At 40.0% G+C, this 15,432-nt stretch overlaps 2 protein-coding genes across 2 annotated transcripts; one reads left to right on the top strand and one right to left on the bottom strand.

The window, feature by feature from the left end:
• Positions 1-1,092: 1,092 nt before the first annotated feature.
• LOC133527062 (large ribosomal subunit protein eL36-like) lies at positions 1,093-6,748 on the bottom strand. Its single transcript, XM_061863950.1, has 4 exons — positions 6,682-6,748; positions 6,401-6,524; positions 5,398-5,490; positions 1,093-1,254 (listed from the first exon to the last, which is right to left on the bottom strand). Exons 2-4 carry the CDS (start codon positions 6,521-6,523, stop codon positions 1,114-1,116), a joined length of 357 nt encoding a protein of 118 aa, XP_061719934.1. The 5' UTR covers position 6,524; positions 6,682-6,748; the 3' UTR covers positions 1,093-1,113.
• Positions 6,749-7,311: 563 nt separating this feature from the next.
• LOC133526946 (serum response factor-binding protein 1-like) lies at positions 7,312-15,193 on the top strand. Its single transcript, XM_061863805.1, has 4 exons — positions 7,312-7,538; positions 7,790-7,951; positions 9,641-9,890; positions 14,057-15,193. The coding sequence occupies exons 1-4, from the start codon at positions 7,500-7,502 to the stop codon at positions 15,163-15,165; spliced, it is 1,560 nt and encodes a 519-aa protein (XP_061719789.1). The 5' UTR covers positions 7,312-7,499; the 3' UTR covers positions 15,166-15,193.
• Positions 15,194-15,432: the final 239 nt, after the last annotated feature.

The raw sequence follows: 15,432 nt of genomic DNA, 5'->3' as shown, positions 1-15,432 counted from the left end.
AATAGTACATTACGATACAAGTGCGAAAAATAGGAAATTCGAAACGAGTGGCGATAAATTAAAACACGACCGAAGGGAGTGTTTTAAATCGACACGAGTTGCGAATTACCTATTCGCACATGTATCGTACAACGTTTTACAGTACATATGGCCCTTTAAATGTTCGACACAGTAACGTAATATGCTACTTCTCGCACTAGTGCTATAAAGTAGCCCCATATGTACTGTAAAAGTATGTTACAGATGATGTATTTTTTTAATTAAAATGTTAATATTGGGGTAGATCACGTACAAATGTATAGTCAAAAGTGGAATTCATATTCCTCTGAGTTTCCTATTAAGAGAATGTCCCATGGAATTGTATAAGCGTTAAACTTAGATTCAGCAAGTATTTTCTATAACAAGATGTATTTTTTCCGCAAAGATATCCAGGACTTTTTTGTGTAGAATTTAATAAGCTTTAATGTCGCCTTACACTTTATTTTCATAAAGAATGTAAATTTAGAGTAAAACGCGAATTTCTCCTGGATGGTAAACATTTTCCAAGATGGCTGCGCGCTGCGATTCCTCGAGGTCCCCAAATGTCAAATGGTGTGGGCATGAAAAAGGAGACTAATTTATATACATAACAAATTTCATGACTGTTCTAGAGATTTCGAGGTTGGTCTTAATCCAATTGTGCTATTTTATTTGATGTCTATATTGGCACACTCACAATCTCGAGATACTAAAATGAACTTTTCCAGCAGACTTGTCATTTTTGTATAAAATAGCATCACGATTGGGTGGAAAGCTGGTCACCCGAATTTTAATTTTAGATCCACCAAAATGTTGGCTAAAATGACTTCTACCTGGCCAAAATCTTAAAAAGGTTTTTCCTTTCATTAACTATTATTACTACGTACTGTATGTATAGAACCGGCACAGAGAACCAGTATTTTGCGCCAGAGTTGTTTTAACAAACCATAGAAGCGGAGCGTGAATCTCGCGAACTAAACGCGTACACATTGCGATTGCGACAATTTCATTGTTTCGTATGTCTAATCTATAATAATAATAACTCAATGGGTGTATCAAATAAAACGCTGTAGCTACAGTATAATGTTTATTAGTTTAGTGGTGGTGGTGCGCCTGCGCGGCGGCCTTCCTCATCTGCGTGAGCACGTTGCTGAGCTCCTCGCGCTTCCTCTTGGCGCGGATGTGGGTGCCGAGGCGGCGCTTCAGGAACTTGAGCGCGCGCTTGTCCTTCGACACCTGGACAGATGGGGGTTACGTTTTAGCGCACACTACACTAACACTGTATCATAGAGGTACAATAATATAGATGAAATGGGGGAGGGGAGATAACCGAACGAGATGCTCTTATGGAACTTTCAGTAGGAGTAACAGAGAAAGCGCTATTATTGGTTATAGTCTCACTTGTCCTTTTTGTCTACGTAAAAATAAAATCCTAAGTGACATTGACGTTTTTTGTGGCCCACCGTTTTTATGGTGGGTAACAATGAACCCGACCAAATTACGTAGGTTGTTTTGATTAAACATTAAAGGTACTAAATCCTGGCGTAATAAAAATAATTGTACCTTAGCGTTTTTTCTTAAAAATGAAATCGATAACTTGAAACATTATAACGCCTGCAAAATTGTAATAGCAAGCAAAATATAAAACGAGTAAAACTTGGAAACCACAAATAAAATGACTCGTATTATAATTGAATATGAAGGTACAAGAGGTACAAAAATTTGGCTTTTATAGAATTTATCAATAACCACGGGAACATAGCGTAATAAAGTACACCCGCCTTTCTTACTGTCAGGATGGCGGCTGTACTCTTTTTTGGTGATAACTTTATGCACTGTGAGGTACAATTTTTTTAAAGGAGGTACTAAATAGTACAAATTAGGTACAAAAATATGGTATGGTTTTCATTCAATTTTATTTACGTACACCCGCCATTCTGACTCTCACTTTACTTTTAATTTCTTTTGTAATGTCTAACTATAATATAAGTAATATAACACAGGTGTCTTTTTTGTTATTTTTGAAATCGAGCTATACGAAGCAACTTAAAATGCTTTTAAGAATACCATTAGGTAGTAAAACATACATACACAATCGTGAATGGACATGTCTAAATAATACATAAATTAATAGTACATTACTATAGAGGCCGGGAAACGTAGGGTTGCAGTCCAAGTAGATATAGACGGCTGAGCGTAGCGAAGCCGGATAGAGATACGCGGCCGGCAACCCCGTTTCTCGCCGAGATATGTATAGTGCTTTTCTCAAACTTGCAGTTAAAACAAAAGATGCAGTTAATTTGTTTTGTGGCGCCCTACTCGGCTCGCCACTCTACCAGCGGTGCCCTGCGCGCGTACGTCCGCGCGCCTGCGCGATGCGCCGTCGCCGTTGCTTAGCAACGAATATGCACAACAAGAGAAAGAATATGATTTGTTGTGCATATTCGTTGCTAAGCAACGGTAGCGTACCTATATTTGTTGATGGTTGAATGCCAAGATGTTGTGTCACAATTTGACGTTAAAAAACAAAAGAAGGTTGCTTTACACACCTGTGTAAGGCAGTATGAAATTACTTTACATATCATCTTCACTCATCGCACCTGATATGTAGTATTTCCGGACCTAATTTGACGTAAGTCATGTCATCATTTCATAGCAAGTTTGAGAAAAACTTATTTGCTGGTGTCCACCCAGCTAGCAGTGGCATAATGCGCCCGCTAGGTGGGCCCTTTGGCGTAGCCTGTTGTTATCTATAGCTACCTATAGCAACAAACCTTAGTGTTGTAGGGCACAGCAGATGTCATTCCAGAAATCAGAAATTTTATTTGCTTAAAACATGGTCAGTACAAAGGTATTATAACAGAGGTATTAAGTTTCACATGTTTTGTCAGTAAAGACATGCAAATATATAAACTTATTCTAAACTATTATTACCAAACCATAATCAATTTATTAATTAACATAGGTACTTAATAGCTACGGGCAATTTCATTTCTCTTCAAGAATTCGTTAACAGAGTAAAAACATTCCTCTAGCAACCATTGTGAAAGTTTCCTTTTCAGTTCCCCTAAGGACAAGTTTTTGAAACTACTCGGAAGAGCATTAAATAATCTGATGGCCATCGGATAGCAACTGTTTTTAAATAATTTTGTTTTTATTTTAGGCAAGTACAAGTTATTTGGGTAACGGGTGTTGAAACTCCACACATCACTCACTTTCTTAAATAGGTTTGGATTTGTCTTTACTAAAACACACATTTCGAATATATACAGTGATGGCACTGTTAATAGTTTAAGCTCTTTGAATAAAGGTTTACAAGATACATGTTGTCGTACGTCACAGATACTGCGTATGCATTGTTTTTGTGCGATAAAAAGTCTATTTATATGCACCGAGTTACCCCATATCAAAATCCCGTATCTAAGTATCGAGCAAACGTAGCCATGATAAGCTTGAATAGCAGTTTGTCTATCCGTTACTTTTGTCAAACGCCAAAGAGCAAAGGCAAAGCTGTTTGTTTTCCCACATACTTTGTCGATGTGCGATTTCCAAGAGCACTTATCGTCTAAAAGTATTCCAAGAAATGATACTTGGTTGCTCTCTACTAAAGTTTTACCGTCATATTCAACTTTTAGGTCCTGTTTTTTGCCATATATGTTGTGAAATTGCACATAAGTAGTTTTATTAATATTTCTAGAGACTCCAGATCTAGAGCCGAGCCCAACTTGGGAAGTACCTCCACCTTACAGAAAACTGAGATAACACTAGACCCTACTCATAGTGTTGTTTCTGCCAGTAAGCTTGCCTAAGAGCTCAACAACGGTGTGGAGTTTTAGGGTTGGCAACACACATGTAACACCTCTGGAGTTGCAGACGTCCATAGGCTACCAAGACTGCTTACCATCAGGCGAGCCGTATGCTTGTTTGCCATTGACATAGTATAAAAATAAAAAAACGCAACGCAGTGGTTCCTAAAGATGACTGGGCTCCGACCCACCTAACAAAAACTGCCAAATTCGGGACCCACCTCTTAGCCGTCTTAAAAAAGAGGCCATAAAATGGTATTGATAACGCGCAGATTCCCTAGAGTTTCAGGGCGCACTCATATTCGCTCGCGACCCATTGGTGGGTTGCGAGCCGTACCCATTTCGGGAAATGTTGACCTGGTGGGTTGTCTGGCATCTGAGCTAAAGTAACTAGTGCACACTAGGCAGTAATTTTATTAATACCACTAATACCAGCCAAGACTTGCGCTTGCTTGCCAACGTCGTGATACTCGTAATAAAAAAGCTACCTTTTTTAGTATTTTCTCATAAACACATTATTCCAAAGTATCGGAAAAGACTAGGAAAATTCAACGATTTACTTAATACATTTTCCGGCCTGATTCGAAGAATGACGACACGAAAAGAAGACTAGGCAGTGAACATGTTAACTCAAGACCTTTAAAAAGCAGGGTGTGGAACTCATTACACCTTGATTTGACACCAAAAGGGATTGTATTGAATTCAAACTTGATTCATTAAGGCTTAATAGCTATGTCTAGTTTGGAAAAAAAATGCAAAAAGAAGGTCAAAGGTATGTTGTCAACTAGATTAGAATATTAAATTTCTATTAATACTTGTAATAGAATACAGCCACTGAATAATCTTGAATATGCATTGTTTTTGTAGTTTATGTCATTTCTATAGACAGAAGAAGAATACTAGAATCACAATTCGATTAGCAACTTACAAGGCGGGTCCACACAGAGCGAACATACGCGCGAGGCATGTTCCTCGCGCGCAAACCAAAACATTTTCCACGCCCGAGCGCGCCGCCTCGGCCAAGGCACATCTACACTGGCCGGTTTGTGCACTAAGAAATTGCCTCACGCGTATGCTCGCATGGACCCGCCTACTGCATAGTGCTCAATCATCCTGCTTTTGCACCAATTTCACACTAAAATGCCATCAGTTGGGACAAATGGCAAAAAAACTGTCAGTTTAGGATCTGGGGTAAGGTTTAGTTGCTAGACCAGGGGTCGGTTTTTAAGACATTCAATAAAATTGCGGCTCAAAATATTGATACCGAGTTCTTAGCTCAGACCACATTTCCCAAACTATTGAGTCTGCCCTGAAACTACTAGGAAATCTAAGTGTTACCAATAATATTTTTTGCCCCCTTTTTAAGATGTCCAAGAGTTGAGCCCCAAAAATTGCAGTTTATGTTAGGTGGGTTGGAGCACAGTTAACTTTGGGAACCACTGGCTTAGACAATTCAATTCAACAGTTGTAGCTCTCTGTGATTCCTAAACCTCATGATTTCTGCAGATGGCTCTTCTTTTCAAAAGTTTACTGCTCCTATACTAGCCAGACTAATATTTTATGAAATAATTACCTTCAGCAACTCCATAGCCCTCTTCTCATACTGCGCATGTCCAACAACCTCGCGGACCAAGTCACGCACGAACTTTGAATGCTTGGTCTGGAGCTGAAATCACAAACAAGCTAAAATTCAATAATTGCAATCATACATTGGCCTAGATTGTAATCCGAGATCGCGGGTTAAAGCCCCAGCTCGTACCAATTAGTTTTTCGGAACTTATGTATGTAATATCATTTTTGGATATTTACCAGTACTTTTCAGTGAAGGAAAACATCGTGAGGAAAACGGACTAATTCCAATAAGGCTAGTTTACCCTCTGGGTTGGAAGGTCAGATGGCAGTCGCTTGTTTATAAAACTAGTGCCTACGCCAATTCTCGGGATTAGTTGACAAGCGGACTTTAGGCTCCCATGAGCCATAGCAAAATGCCGGGGCAACGCGAGGAAGAGATAATTGCAACCATACAAATATGAAACTGCTAAATATGTAAATACGTAATGGTATAACTACAAGCAGTTTGAACAACAGTTTATAAATATAATACAAGTTAACAAATCACTATTGAATTCCTGGCTTTCATTGATGATATATTTAGCCCACATTAAGGATGAAATGTTTCAAAAACGGGATAAGCTTGAAAATTGCTGTTTACTAAATAGAAGCACTTTATTTGTAACATGCCAAGAGCTGCAGTAGCGCAAGTGTTGAAGTTTGAAATGATCCTGGTTTAGTTGATATTAGCAATTATCAAAATTACCACGTTTTCGAAGTTACCTTACACTCGGTCTATGAACTGGGGGCCTACCGCGAAAACCGAAAATCGCTAATTGCGGGGATCTTTCTCTTTTACTCTCTCTAAAACGTAATTAGAGTGAAAGAGAAAAATGGGCATTTGTCGAACTTCGATTTTCGCGGTAGGCCCCCTGGAATGAGAGGTCAATCTTTGCAAGTTTCCTATTTATGATGCACAAATTACAAACATAACCTTGAATGGATAAGTATTCTAAAAAACTTACCCCCTTTAGCCTAGCTGGGCGGATTTTGATGGCTTTGTCTGTAATGCCTTTCCTGCCGGCGGAGATTTTAGTGGTTTTGTGGCCTTTCCGCAGACCAACCGCGATTTCGAACCGGGGAGCCATGCTGAAAAATCAAGGAACGTGAACTGTAAGCACGAAAATATGAAATGAACTACGTCACTCCAATAAACAGTAAGTAAATTTTGATGCACAAAAAGAGAAATATCACAGGATTTAACGAATAGAATACAATTTAATTTCACAAAAAAATATTTACGTACATCACGGATTGACAGATCCGATGAAAGAATTTGTAAAATTTTAGTTCGTTCAGAAATTAGATCATTACAAACAGGTCACAGACAACGAACATTGTGCGATCGACCAAAGAGTAGTATTAATAATATTAATATGCGTTCAACCCTTCTTTTGTTGATTTATTTAAACAATAATGTTTCATATGAGATTTATTATATAGTTTTTAATTAATATATTTTTTGCAATATTTTAGGAATCATGCAGTCACGACTGCAAAATGACAATGATAAAAAATAAAACATGTTAAAGGTATCGATGTTTTCGAACGAAATTTTGGAAGTATTGATCGAGCCGTTCGAGCCATTTATAAACAAGCATAAATTGAACTATTTTTAACAAAAGCTTAAACAAGTTTTTTGTACATATACAGTATTGTATTAGGTTAACAAGTTGAAACTTTTTACTTTACAAAGAAACAATCAATAAAATTTCAAACTTCAATTCTTTGCTGTTAATATTAAAGATTTTACTTTACACACAGTATAACATTTTGCTGAAATAGCCAGAACTGTCATCGTCATCAATATGTCAATTGTCAGCAATGGTCAATGTCATTGTCAGCACAGCATGCTGATTGTGGATATGTGGATAGTTTTTTACGTGTTAATTGAGAATTAAATTATTCTGCAAGAAATATTACTAGATGTTCCTAATTCTTAAATGGCATTATACCAATAGTAAAATTCGTTTTTAGCTCACTTATCAATAATATCTACAGCCATTTTCAAACATATCGTAGCATAACCTCTCGCCTGTACTTTTTTCATATTTGTGAGCCAAAATGGAAGTCGGAGCTGTGAAACAAGCATTTAACAATGAGGTTAGTATTCTGTTTCTTAAATTAAGTGCCACCAACATCTCTAAGCATTGTATTTAAGACACAGAAACTACAGTTAAGGCATGTCCAGCTAAGGGCATATTACCCTGTTATCAATGAAAAACCCAACGCGGTACTTTGTTTATTTCAATAAATGTTAATATTAAACAATTTTTAGATTACTATTGCCAACACTCACTCCAAGCATTTAATATACTATTTATTTACCTTAAATACTGTCATAATCATTGCAGGTTATACAGCTGAAGAAAAATTTAAATCAGGCCAAGATACAGATTATACACAAACTCACAAGGAAGGCGAAAAAGGAGGTTAAGAAAGAGGCCCCTGAAAAACTTAAAGAGAAGTTTAAAAGGCAAGCAGCTTCAGCTGTTAATGAGGTTCTCATCATAAAGGTAGGTAACCTCTTATCACCTTAGCCACTGACTAAATGGATCATATGTAGACCTAGAACTTTTTCGAGCAAAAACAAGAGATTGAGAAAGTGAAATATCAATATAACTATTATTGATACCAAAGAGAATTTTTTTTTAAATACTACGTAGGTGGCAAACAAGCATACGGCCCGCCTGATGGTAAGCAGTATCCGTAGCCTATGTACGCCTGCAACTCCAGAGGAGTTACATACGCATTGCCGACCCTAACCCCCTCCCGCCCCTCGGTGAGCTCTGGCAACCTTACTCACCGGCTGGAACACAACACTATGAGTAGGGTCTAGTGTTATTTGGCTGCGATTTTCTGTAAGGTGGAGGTACTTCCCCAGTTGTGCTCTGCTCTAGCTCTGGAATGACATCCGCTGTGCTGTGCCCTAGCAGAGCGAGATGACATTCACAATGCCCATACCTCTCTTGAATCTAGAATTGAGTATAAGGAAGTAAAGTATTGGATGGCACAAATAAATTAACTGCCAGATAAAACTTACACCATCTACTCAAGTATAGGCCAAAAGTATATCGCCATCTATTCCAGTATAAATAGCCGTTACTGCCACTTAAATGCCGCTACACACCACACTCACGCTACTCAACTCTGTGCTTAATGTAGCACTGCACATTGATGTGTTCGCATCCAAGTGTTCACAGCTTATAATAAAAAAAAAAAAAAAAAAATCATAAAGTAATATATTAGTCATTTTTAATTACTTTAGGGTGCTCACTAGACAATAATATACAATAGTTTTCATTTTTAGAGTCGGGTATTATTATATTGCAACATTTTGGTGAGTCCTATAATATAAGGAAAGGGGACGGTCGAGTCTCCAAACAAACAGTCCTCCTTTTCCTCCCTGGATATTGACATTATGGAAAATATTTTTACACAATTTTATATATTTTAGTCATAGCTATGCCCAACTGCTTGATTTTTTAATTATTTTTAATTATTATAGAAATTAGGAGAGAAAAACAGGTTTCATAAAAAAAATGAAATGCTTCTAAATCTTATAATAATGGAAAAATCGAAAAAAATCAAATGGTCGAGTATAGTTATGAATAAAATACATCAAATTGTGTGAAAATATTTTCAATAATGTTATTAGCCAGAGTGGGAAATGGGGACTATGTATGGAAAGGCGGTTTTGGGGAGGTTTGTCCCCTTTCATCTAAATTAGCTTGTTAAGTGCTAACATTTAACTGACAATTCAGTTCCCACAAAACTTAACCCATTATGCTCAGTTCCTGATGCACATTTAATGATTTCTTTTTTTCTTGCTGTTGTTATCTGTACATGTTCGTACATGTTTTGTGATTGTCACAGTCGCGGACAGGGTAGATGGCGCTTTCTGGCAGTACTGGAGTAGCCTACATGCATAAGCATATATTTTATAATAGTCAATGTACAGTCGCCATCACTTATATCGGAGCGGTGAACATGCTCACAAATATCTAAACACACCTCTATTGCCAAGGCGCTAGAGTGAGTGTTCAGATATTTTTAAGCGCCTTGACCGCTCCGATATTCCGATATATATGATGGCGACTGTACATAACATAAGTAGATTATAAAATGGTTATTAACATAGGTTTAGTATATTAATAAGTTACTAATAATATGTTTTTATTTTATTTTATCAAATGTATTTTCAGAAAATCAAACCCAGAGACATAGCCAGGTTTACCGTTACTCACGCTGGAGAGCTCCAACAGCATTTAAACAAGCCAACGGTAGACCAAGACAAGGCGTGCGCCAGACTATTACTTCACAAAAGTCTGCAACAGAAATACAAACATATTAGAAACACCTTTTCTGGCATTCCCATCAAGGATCTACTGATGTCTCGGCAGGAGCGGTTGAAATTGAAAAGAGAGGCGAAGCTGGATAAGAAAATGAAGAGAGGTTTGTATTGTTTTTATATTTTTAAGGTGTATGTGGATGTGTGCAAAAAGCGCTGGTGGCCTAACGGTAAAAGCGTGCGACTTGCAATCCGGAGGTCGCGGGTTCAAAGCCCGGCTCGTACGAATGAATAATAAATAAATAAATAAATATTATAGGACATTATTACACAAATTGACTAAGTCCCACAGTAAGCTCAATAAGGCTTGTGTTGAGGGTACTTAGACAACGATATATATAATATATAAATATTTATAAGTACTTCGTTATTCGTTATTCGTATTCGCGGGCTGGGTTTCCGCAACTCGACGTCGCAATTCGCGCCTATTTTGCGTGATGGTGGGTTGACGGCACTACTCCTGCCAACCCAACTCTACCAGGAAGCCTAGCAGACCCTTGATGTTGCCGACGACTTCTGGGAGAGACCCCGGGGAACCGTGGTATTGTGCCCGGTATTCTGCCACCCCTGGGCATTCAAGAATGACGTGGGCGGCTGTCTCCTCCTCCTCCATGCACGCTCTGCAGAGGGGGCTATCTGTAACACGTAGGGTTAATAGGTGTTTGTTTAGTGGGGCGTGGCCGGTTATGGCCCCAGTCAAAAGCCGGAGCTGTGGCCTCTTCAGCTGTCTCAGCCTCCTCGACAAACCGGGGTCGATTGTCGGGAGGGCCTCCTTCGCCTGCCTGCACGTGCCTAGGTTAGACCAGTACTGTTGGTGTTTTACCTTGGTGTTGCATCTCAGCATGTTCCGGAGCCAGGCATAAGGCAGAGGTACGATTGGCTCCGGTCCTGCCACCCTCAGTTCCGAGCCACCTCTCGCCAATATGTCGGCTGCATCGTTCCCTCGCGAGTTGCTGTGTCCCTTAATCCACTGCAGAGTTACGCTGGTGGTGGTGCTTACCTCTGACAGAGCCTTGTGGCATTCGTAGATTAGCCCTGAGGTCAAAGTATAACTTTGCAGAGCTTGCAGTACTGACCGACTGTCAGAGAGTATGCGGATGGGGTAGTCCTCTACTTTCCTTGAGACGATTGCGTGTGCTGCCATTATGATGCCCATACATTCCGCCTGGAAGACTGTGTTGTGGGCGCCTAGTGGTGTTGAGATATGTATGTTTAGGTCCTCTGAGAATACTCCCGCGCCAGTGCCTGACCTTGTCTTTGATCCATCCGTGAAGATTCTCAGCTCTCTCGGGTTAAGTCCTTCACGAGGTTCTTCGTGTAACTGTATCTTGTATTTCTTGTCGAAGATGTATTGCCTGGGTATCCTGTCAGTCACCGCTTCTATTAGCGGTTCCTTACCTATCGCCTCGTAGAGGATCTCGGTGTGTGGTACCCTGGGTGGTCTCCAGAGATTCGATATTTTGAGACGTACCGCCGAAGCTAGCGCTTCCTGTTGTATAAAGAGGTGCAGCGGCGGCAGGCCCAGTAAAGCTTCCAGGGCCGCGGTTGGTGTTGTCCTCATGCAGCCCGTAGTCGCCAAACAGGCCAACCTCTGGAGTCGTTGTAGTTTAGCTTCAACTGTGGATAGTTTGGTGCGTGGCCACCAGACTATTGCACCGTAGCTTATTATTGGTCGTATGACTGCCTGGTAAAGCCATAGAGTTATCTTGGGGGTTAGCCCCCAGGTTCTACCCCCCATTCTACGACATTGCCAGAATACGACTGTGGCTTTGTCAATTTTGCCGTTTAAGTGATTACTCCAATTCAATTTGCTGTCAAGTATTACCCCTAAATACTTTACCTCTGCAGATAGTTGGAGTTCAGTGTTGAACAGTTTGGGAAGGCAGAAGTTTCCCAAGTTGCGTTTGTTGGTGAACATAACCAGCTCAGTTTTGTTGGGATTGACTGAGAGTTCGTTGTTAATACACCAGCGCTCCACGATGGCTAGTGCAGAGCGGGTAACATCGCATACCGTACCTGAATGATTGCCGCTCGTCAGTATCACTATGTCGTCAGCATAGCCGATTGTGTAATAGTGATTGTTGTTTAGTGTGGTGATCAGGTCATTCACCACCAGGTTCCATAGTAGTGGTGATAGGACTCCTCCTTGGGGGCATCCTTTTGCCACTAATGCTTGTTGTGTTTCGCCCGTCCCGAGTTTGATGGTTCGCTGGCTCAACATGTTGTTTATCCATTCTGTCATAACTGCATTCGCGCCATGTCTTACCAGTGCTGCTGTAATGCTGCTGAACCTGGTCCTGTCGAAAGCCCCTTCTATGTCTATGAAGGTTCCTAAACACATGGATCTGTTCTTGATCGCCACCTCAATCTTACTTACCACTGCATGAAGTGCCGATTCTGTAGATTTGCCAGGGCTATAGGCATGTTGGTTTGGATGCAAGGGCACATTAATTAGCACCCTCTCCCTAAGGTACCTGTCACACAACCTCTAATGTTTTCAGCATGAAAGAGGTCAGACTGATGGGCCTGAAGGATTTGGGGTTCGAGTAGTCGCTTTTACCTGGTTTCGGTATGAAGATAACCTTGACCTCCCTCCATTGCTTCGGCACGTATCTGTGTGCCAGACAGGCGCGCAGAACGATGGTCAGCTTCAGAGTGAGATGCTCCCCGCCCCATTTAAGAAGCGCAGGGAAGATCCCATCCATACCTGGAGATTTAAAGGAGTCAAAGCTGTTTAGGGCCCACTGCGTGCGCTGCGGGCTGATTACCTCATAAGTCTGTAGCCACTCGCCTTCCGTCGGGGTGGTTGTCTCCCTCTCGTTCCAACTTACTGGGTGCGATATCACGCAGTCCGGGAAGTGCGTTTGCACTAGGACCCATTCCGCCTCCTCCGGTGAGTTTGTGAGAGAGTTGTCTGGCTTACGCAGGGATCCTAAGGTTATGGTCGAGTTGGTGGAGAGGACCTTCCTTACCCTGTTGGCCTGCGTGGTGGTCTCGATGTCTGTACAGAATTTGCGCCAAGAGTTTGTGCTTCTGTACCTGAGACGTTTTTTGTATTTAGCCTTGGTGGACTTATAGTTGTCCCAGTCCTCGTCAGCGCCTGTGTTCATAGCTCTGTTCAGTTGCCTCCTCATCTTGCCCCTGAGTCTCTCCAGCTCAGGTCCCCACCAGTTGTTTTTCCCTCTGCTTCTGGTCGGTGGGGTCGATAAGGGGCATGCTTGATGGTAGCAATCCAGAATGGTGCTCGTGAGAATGCTTACCTGTTCCTCTATGCCCGCTGTGCCTTCTATTCTAAGGGGACCCTCCAGCTGTTTCAATGTTGTAGACAATCGCACCGTGTAAAGGTCACGATTCATCTTGCGTGGGTTCCGCCTGGGCACTGCTGCTCGTGTTTCTACCTGAATGTCAAATCGAATCCACCTGTGGTCTGAGCACGATACCTCCTTATAAGTACTTAAATACATAGAAAACACCCATGACTCAGGAACAAATATCCATGCTCATCACACGAATACATGCCCTTACCAGGATTTGAACCCGGGACCATCAGCTTCTTAGGCAGGGTCACTACCCACTAGGCCAGACCGGTCGTCAAGAGACTTAATTAGAGCGGCAGAGAAAAATGCCCGCAATTGACGAACTTCGATTTTTGCGGTTATAGCCCTAGACAGAAGTACTTGAAATGTCAGATAACTGGTTCCCTGTTAGCAAAGATAATTTGAAAAAGATGTAGATCGTAAAGGTAAACTTTGTGCCCTAGTACATTTACTGCCATCATTCGATACATGATTAAAACTTTTAGAACGCCATTTGACTTTGATCCTTATTCTTTCATTGGTATGTGTTAAATTTGTTAAATATCAAAAAGTGGCGCCATCTACTAGAGCGTGGGCCAAAGGTACGGCGGAAACTTTTTGAACTATGGCGCCACACCCTTTGGCCTGTGCCATAGTAGATGGCGCCACTTTGAGATATTTAACATATATTACTGAAAGAATAAGGATCACAGTCAAATGGTGTTCTAAAAGTTTTAATCATGTGTCGTTGTGCCTCGCTAAATGTACATTGCCCACACCAAATTTTGGTTTTGTCCCGTTACTGCACTAGATGCGATTCGCACGTCGCATCGATGTTTTAGCGAGACAAACCTATGCGTGCGAATCGCAGCCAGTCTGATAATCGCTCAAGTGGCTTTGCAAGAATATTATGTATCTATTTTATTTTAAAATAATATAATACTTTCTAAAAGTTAGATTTTTATCTTTTCTAGATAAAAAACAAAAGGTCGTTAATGCAGAAGGAGAATGGGATGTTGAAGATATAAACACCCGTAAAGTTAAAGATGCCCCAAAGATCACATCTAAAAACTTCAAAGAGAGTGATGATGAAATATCTGCGGATGATGAAGAAATGGAACTTGATGAAAATGCTAATTCTGATAAAGAAGTCCAATCAGATGACGAAGAAGATATTTCGCATGGGGAGGAAGCTAATTCAGATGATCAAGACGATAAAGAAGATGGTAATCAAGAAAATCAGTCTGATGAAAGTGAAGCAGAAAGTGAAACTAAAATGGAAGGAGGCCAAGAGTCAAATAGTACAGATAATGAACCACAGAGTAAAAAGAAAGAAGTTCTTGGCAAATTTATAAAACCCAGTCCAGTTAAAGTCAATATAAAGCAAAATGAGAGTATAACGTCTGCCTTAACCTTTGAACAATTAGGAAAGAATAGAAGAAAACCAGAAATAAAAAAGCCTATAAAACCTAAAGATATGCATAAGAATAAAAATTTAAATGACAAGTTACAGTCAAGGAAGTTTAAGAAAGAGTCAAGTGAGTCTCAAGTGAAAGAGACAAAGATAGTTGATCCATTCTTTATCACATCTACAGGCGAGAACTACCTGTCAGTAGCAGAACCAAGACAGCCTGATGAAGTCAAAGAAATACATAAACAAGGTAATAGAAAAGAAAGAAGAGCAGCAATGTTTGGACATGTCCCTAAAGTCAAACCTAGAAAAGATTTCAGACAAAGTAATTCAGATAGAACAAATAACTTAAGAAATAAGCTAAATAAAGATGATAATTATAATCAAGGAAATGATGGGAAGAATAGAAATGAATCACGATTTAATGGTAAAGATCAATTTAGAAATCAAAATGACAAGCCATTTGGTAGAAATAATCATTTTAAAGGACGAAATGACAAACCAGGCGAAGATAGGAATGATTTTAAGAGCAGAAATGATAAGTTTAAGGGGAGAAATAATGATGCTGCAGAAACTAAAGTTGAGAAATTGCATCCATCGTGGGAGGCGAAAAAGAAACAATCAGGTATCTTACCGTTCCAGGGTAAAAAGATAGTGTTTGATGAAGGTTAATGTAATACATATATATTATTTTTGATAACTGAGTTTAATTTTAATCTTCAATTTTATACGACTACCTCTTATCTCAGACAGTTGATTGTCAAAACTTTATTTGTCCATTGAGCGTTGAAACTTTAATTCGATTAAAATCAATTGGTATACCTCTTTGGTTAGTAGCAGAAACGACAAATTGTTCCCAAGCACGTTAGAGGGAAGAATATCTTTGCGATCCTAACGAAATAACGGTACTTTTTCTATAAAATTCCATTTCGGGAGAAA

Source organism: Cydia pomonella, chromosome 17 (assembly GCF_033807575.1).
Source record: "Cydia pomonella isolate Wapato2018A chromosome 17, ilCydPomo1, whole genome shotgun sequence".
In the NCBI taxonomy this organism is placed as follows: domain Eukaryota; kingdom Metazoa; phylum Arthropoda; class Insecta; order Lepidoptera; family Tortricidae; genus Cydia; species Cydia pomonella.
The sequence above is the reverse complement of the archived record's forward strand: the minus strand, read 5'-3'. Positions and strand labels throughout refer to the sequence as shown.

Excerpts from the sequence above, each read along its gene's own strand:
- LOC133527062 (XM_061863950.1), bottom strand. The coding sequence starts at position 6,523 with ATGGCTCCCCGGTTCGAAATCGCGGTTGGTCTGCGGAAAGGCCACAAA. Across the intron at positions 5,491-6,400 it reads GCCCAGCTAGGCTAAAGGGG|CTCCAGACCAAGCATTCAAA; the intron begins GTAAGTTTTTTA and ends TTGTGATTTCAG. Across the intron at positions 1,255-5,397 it reads GGGCTATGGAGTTGCTGAAG|GTGTCGAAGGACAAGCGCGC; the intron begins GTAATTATTTCA and ends CCATCTGTCCAG.
- LOC133526946 (XM_061863805.1), top strand. The coding sequence starts at position 7,500 with ATGGAAGTCGGAGCTGTGAAACAAGCATTTAACAATGAG. Across the intron at positions 7,539-7,789 it reads AACAAGCATTTAACAATGAG|GTTATACAGCTGAAGAAAAA; the intron begins GTTAGTATTCTG and ends TAATCATTGCAG. Across the intron at positions 7,952-9,640 it reads ATGAGGTTCTCATCATAAAG|AAAATCAAACCCAGAGACAT; the intron begins GTAGGTAACCTC and ends ATGTATTTTCAG.